The following is a 6,000-nucleotide window of genomic DNA, read 5'->3' as shown; positions in this document are numbered from 1 at the left end:
AACTGTGTTTTTTAATCTTGTTTTACTTTGAAATTTTGTCCTGTTTTGTATGCCAATAAAGGCTTGTTGTTGTTGTTGTTGTTGGGTGCCACCCATTTGATCACATGGGGATGGAACCCTGCACATGATCAAGCCATGGTCAAGGAGCCTACACCTGTCCCTTTGGCAGGTAGCCGGCCTCTGATGTAGGTGAGGGTGGGGGTGTCTTGGCAGAACTGGCACCGAACCGGGAGCTTGCCGTTGGCCCTCTTAGGGCACACGACAGGCCTTTGGCAGGCTCCCGGCCCAACGCCGGCTACTGTCGCACCCTCACCTCTATCGGAGGCCCAGAGGAGGGTGTGGGGGCACAGGGGGGGCACAAAAATAAGGTTGCCCTGGGCGTCATTTTCTTCCGGTACTCCTCAGTTTCTACACGCAATACATGTGTCTGACCCCCTCCATGCAAGCAATAGATAGCACGGTCTGGGACAGTTTAGTGGCAAGAGCTCCTGGGCAACATTGGAGCACCTCAAATTCCATGACTGGTGAAAGGAAGGTTCTGACTGGCAGGAAGGTAAAGAATGTTCAAAGTGGGCTCACGCTTGAGCGAGAGCATGCAAGTTTGGTAGCTGACAGCCTCTTCCCCCACGAAATGTATTCATCACAGTAATGTTGACACATGGACCAGCTGGCTGGTATTTAAAACACTGGAACCATTTCACAGGTGAAAGGATTGCAGTACTATTAGCATATGCAAATGAGGAATTGCTCAAGTTTTTTTTTCTTTTAAACATCCTTTCTGGTACAGGCAATCACCTTGGAAAGTGCCTAGCTAGCCAAAAGTCCTGTGTGATGTTGTTTGCAGAAAACATTTCCTGTGATCTGATCCAAACCCAGTGATCTGATTTTCTCATATCAAGCATTCAGTTCAGTTTATTAATTACAGCCATAGACCAGCAGAAAAGAACCCCTCAAAACAAAGTATTACACAACGCAGTACAGTGTAGAAGACCTTTTAGCTAATAAGTTTACCGACCAAAGCCTTCCATGTTTTATAAGCCCTGTAGCAAAACTTCACCTCTATGTGCAAGACTGTGTCATTAATATCAGCAAGCAAATAATTAACCACAAAGTCATCAGGACAGAGGCATAGCAAGGGGGGAAAGCGCTGGGTGCACTGGTGTGTCCTCTGCCCCATCCTGCCCCAGAACGCCCCCGCCCACATGGGCGCGCCCAGTGCGTCATGCACCCCCCGCCCCTTGGAGCTACACCTCTGCATCAGGAGGACCAAAATGATTGAAGGCTCTGTGCAGCAGAAGTAAAATTAGATTACCCCTAACACCCCCTTACCACTTACAGTAAAGAAGAGACATGAGTGAGTGTTTCCACTGCTCCAGCACTAAGGGGCACGTGCAGGCTGCTACAGGCCAATGCTGGAATCTCCCTGAAAGTAAGGCCCCTGGAAGAACATTAAAACATGCTCAAGAAAAAGTGCACCTGAATTTGGAAAACGTAATAGTATGAAGCTACAGAAAGTCCAACCTGTGATTGTAGTGGCCAATATATGTTGGAAGAAGGACCATTTCATTTTACAACTCTGTATCCAAGACAGGGGTCTTCAAACTATGGCCCTCCAGATGTTCATGGACTACAATTCCCATCAGCCCCTGCCAGCATGGCCAAGTGGTAGGGCTTATGGGAATTGTAGTCTAAGAACATCTGGAGGGCCATAGTTTGAAGACCCCTGATCCAAGAGGTGTTGGTTAACCTTATTTTTAGCTTTCCTAAGACCCATTTCCAAAAGTTGGTCTGGGGCTAAACTGATGGAAAGGAGTTTATTGATTACCCTCAGAATGCAGCTGGGTTGAGGATCAACTGATAGAACAAAGGGGTAAGACCTATAGGGGAGAGATGTAAGATATCCATTTTGTCCGTGATGGGAGTCATTTTGTCACAGTGGTGGTGAAGACCATGGGGAGATCAGCCAGTGCTCAAGAGCACAGGTGTCAAACTCGCAGCCCTCCAGAAGTTATGGACTACAGTTCCCATCATGATGCTGGCAGGGGATGATAGGAACTGTAGTCCATAACATCTGGAGGGCCACAAGTTTGACACCTATGCTCAAGAGCAACTGACCTGAAGTGCCCTGAATATTCCAGATGTGGTGGGCAGAGAAAGAATACCTTGGCTTTCAGCACAAACCACAGAAGTGGAAACCTTCCAGGAGGTCATAGAGTAACTTGACATATTTCTGGGCAGCTTACTGATCGGTCACAATGGCATACGTAAAACATGTGATGGAGGGAAGAGCAATTGAACCACATTCTATCCCAATCATACCAAAGGTCTGGGATCTGTATGTTCCTGAATGTGTGCACCTGCGTTGCTCTTGTGGACCCTTCCAACTCTATGATCTCCCTTGGATTCAGATTCCTATAAACCAAAACTGGACCAGGGATGGGGCTATGGCTGTATTAGACACACACCTTTGACACACTGTTGAATTCCACTTGACCAGCAGTTGTGTGTTGAAAGAATCCCCCATGTCTATGCATACCAAAGGTACGGGAAGGTCTCTTAGTGGGCCTCCCACTCCCACAAAGTCATAAAAAGGGAAACAAAGGACACACATGTCCAATTACTGTTGAATTAAAAGTGGATGCTTGGCTGCTTCAGTTTCCATGGCGACCACATCCAGATTCTGATCACCGAGGCTCCCCTTAGGGCTCTTCTCCATCAGCAACGGGACAAGGAATGCCAGTGCCTCGTAAGCCACAGAAGCCACCTGGGATTTTGTGTAGATACTGCTGGTGGTAATCTTCGGCATAGTAGAACGGGCCGGCCTCCCGGATCTCAGTGGTGATCCGCCCCAGTTGCTTCCTAGTCAGCTCCTGCCAGAGGATGACAGAAGTAGGAAAGCAGGTCACAGAAGCAGGTGGGTGTGATGAACAGGACAGTCGACAGCATAACTTTAAGCAGAGTGACACCTGACTCAGTCTGCAGAAGGCCATGGACTTCAACGCATGTAACTTTGCTTAGGATGGCAAGGTAAAACTAAGCATTCATTCAGATTAGCGGTGAGCCAGCATGCTGTTACAGATCTTATGTTATGACACAGTAGACCTGAGAGGTTGCATCTCTGTGTCCCCACCACCGGTGTAGCAGGGGAGTAGCCAACACTAGTCAGTTTCCACTTGGCCAGTGCCCCCGTATTGCCAGTGGCCAGGGCTTTGGACTTTTCGGTGGCGTATGTCTATTAAGCCCAATAGGAGCTTTCCAGTGGCAGGGAAGGTTTTTTTGTAATTTTGGCATCCCCATGCCACCAGAAAGCCCCCTTGGGAACAGCGGGGTGGAGCAGCTCCAGCACTTGGATGGGGCCATAAGTTAAATAACGTTCTTAAAAGACAACACTGAGGTTTTTACCAAGATTTGGGAAATATAAACTTCTGATCTCTCTTCCCAGAAGACTGGTACTTGTACCAAGTGATAATTGGGGAAATTAATCATGCTTCACATAACCTACAGATTTAGGAATTAGTGCATCGTTTTAAACCAAGTTTCCATGTACCTGTTTTAAGTAATGCGTCCTCCCAACAAATGGGATGATACTCTATAACAGTGTTGAGAGAGTGTCTGACAATGCCTGGAAAAACACAGGTTCAAATCCCTGCTCAGGCATGCAATTCACTCAGTAATATTAAACCAGACAATCTCTTTCAGCCTTTCCTACCTAACATGGGGCGTTTCCCCACTCACCACAACCCCCCCTATGCCCCACTCACCACAACCCCCCTCATTTCTGGCGCGCGCCCTCATCAAAAGGCGCCATTTACAAGAGCGCCAGGAATGACGCGCGCTGAGGGGGCGCGATAGCGGCAGCGTCGGGGCGGCTGCGTTGTCGCCGCCCCTGTAGTGGGGAGTACCGGGGGACCCCGCGCTACTTGAGGAGAGTAGCGCGGGGCTTAAGGTAAGTGGGGAAAGGCCTATGGTTATTGTGAGGCAAGATCCATGTATGCCATACAGAGTTCCATGAAGGAAAAATGAGATAAAAATGTTTTAGTTCTCCTAAAATGTTCAGCTTCTGTGCCAGCCAGCTAGTACTGGAAGGTTGGTTTTAGATAACGGAATGTAATATTCTGAAACCTTAAGGTACTACCCCGTCCTCTACACATGATGTTTCATATTGTTCACCACCCTGAGTCCTGCTGGGATAGGGCGGTATATTAAATCCAATAAATAAATAAATAAATAAATAAATAAATAAATAAATAAATAAATAAATAAATAAATAAATAAATAAATAAATAAATAAACAAACAAACAGGACAGTGCATATTCTACCCTGTTTATCTCCCCCTCTCCTCCTATACCTTGATGTTAACATTTAAACTGTAAGCTCCTTGGGGCAGGGATCTCTTGCACTCTATGAAGCACATGGATAGTGGTGAATAAACAGCAGAATAAAGTTATAGTCCTTTGCAAAACTGGCAAGTTTCAAGTCATCGTGACTGTGAAAACAATTGAAAATAAACAAGCACTCAGTGAGGGGATTTCAGAAGCGGGGGAGGGGGCTGAGGAAGATCTCCATGGATCAAGGAACAGGGCATCAGTTTCCTTGCAAGAGAATTCTGTGTTACCCCCACAAGCCTATCAAAAGCAAAATAAGTGAGGTGAACAAATAAGGGGGGGCCCTTCCTTCAAATGCCCTGCAAAGCAATTCTATATAAAGGTCTACGTTACAGCATCTCTTGTTTATTTACTTATTTTGTTTGTTTTTGCCCTTGTTTTCTGTTGTTTTCTCCTATACCAGCTGCTGTGGAGTACAAATAAGTGTCAGGGGAAAAGGAACACACCTTGAGACAGCTCAGCGGGATTGCAACTTTTATCCCTTGCATTCTAATTTTTGATCCACAGAGAGTTTTTAAAAAACCGGAGGATTCAACAAGAGTTTCCGCCACCTACAGTCATAAGTAGCACAAATGCAGCCTGCCAACTCGACATTCTACAAAATCATTCTGTCGCATGTGGTTTTTTCAGCATTAGACCAAGTTGATTTCAGTTTGTTTTGGATTGTTTGATTGGTGCAGCAATGCACTGGTAACTTTTGCTGAATCAAAGATGAGCTTTTATGCAGGTGTGATATTCTGTGTAGATGTTCTCTCCCCCCCCCCCCCAATCCTGTTACTTCAATAGAAGAGTTTGGATTTATATCCCCCTTTCTCTCCTGTAGGAGACTCAAAGGGGCTTACAATCTCCTTGCCCTTCCCCCCTCACAACAAACACCCTGTGAGGTAGGTGGGGCTGAGAGAGCTCCGAGAAGCTGTGACTCGCCCAAGGTCACCCAGCTGGCGTGTGTGGGAGTGTACAGGCTAATCTGAATTCCCCAGATAATCCTCCACAGCTCAGGCAGCAGAGCTGGGAATCAAACCCCGTTCCTCCAGATACACGAGCTCTTAACCTCCTACGCCACTGCTGCTCTTCTATGTTTCTTTCCATCTGGGATTCCAGAAGATCGCCTTTCATTTCCTTGACATCCTTTGGGGTAAGAAAGCAGAGCTCATTACAATGCAGAGCTGAGTATCATCCCATTCGTTGGGAGGATGCATTACTTAAAACAGGTACATGGAAACTTTGTTTAAAACAATGCATTAATTCCTAAATAGGTGCTATACTCTCCTTAGCATGACTGTATGAATGTCATTTTCAAGGGAGACAGTTAGACTTCCATTTACCATGCAGATACAATACAGATACACAGAAACGCTGTTTCGTGGCAATGTTTCAAAACTCCACTTACAAAACATCTCAGAACAGAACGTATTATTTTAGAGAGAGAACTTCCACATTCTTAGGAATGGAAAGGCAGAGCACAATTTTTTCTTTCAAAAAATCAATACCCAGCTACATACATTGGCATGTGTTATGAAATCAACTCACTCTGCATTCTGTGCATGCAACACTTAGAACAGAATATATACTGAGCCCATCCCAGAATCAAAACCATGCATTAGGCAAACAGAG

The 6,000-nt window shown here is 46.0% G+C and overlaps 1 protein-coding gene across 6 annotated transcripts in view; it reads right to left on the bottom strand.

The window, feature by feature from the left end:
- Positions 1–1,734: 1,734 nt before the first annotated feature.
- The window catches only part of LOC125435127 (peptide methionine sulfoxide reductase MsrA-like), a 65,760-nt gene continuing 61,494 nt past the window's right edge, over positions 1,735–6,000 (bottom strand). For all 6 annotated transcript variants that reach the window (XM_048501182.1, XM_048501184.1, XM_048501185.1 and 3 more), the window contains one exon: positions 1,735–2,870. In XM_048501182.1, the coding sequence (XP_048357139.1) occupies positions 2,700–2,870 (171 nt within the window). In that variant the 3' untranslated portion in view covers positions 1,735–2,699. The remainder of the gene's footprint in view (positions 2,871–6,000) is intronic.

The sequence above is a fragment of the Sphaerodactylus townsendi genome, linkage group LG06 (assembly GCF_021028975.2).
Source record: "Sphaerodactylus townsendi isolate TG3544 linkage group LG06, MPM_Stown_v2.3, whole genome shotgun sequence".
NCBI classification, from domain to species: domain Eukaryota; kingdom Metazoa; phylum Chordata; class Lepidosauria; order Squamata; family Sphaerodactylidae; genus Sphaerodactylus; species Sphaerodactylus townsendi.
The sequence above is the reverse complement of the archived record's forward strand: the minus strand, read 5'-3'. Positions and strand labels throughout refer to the sequence as shown.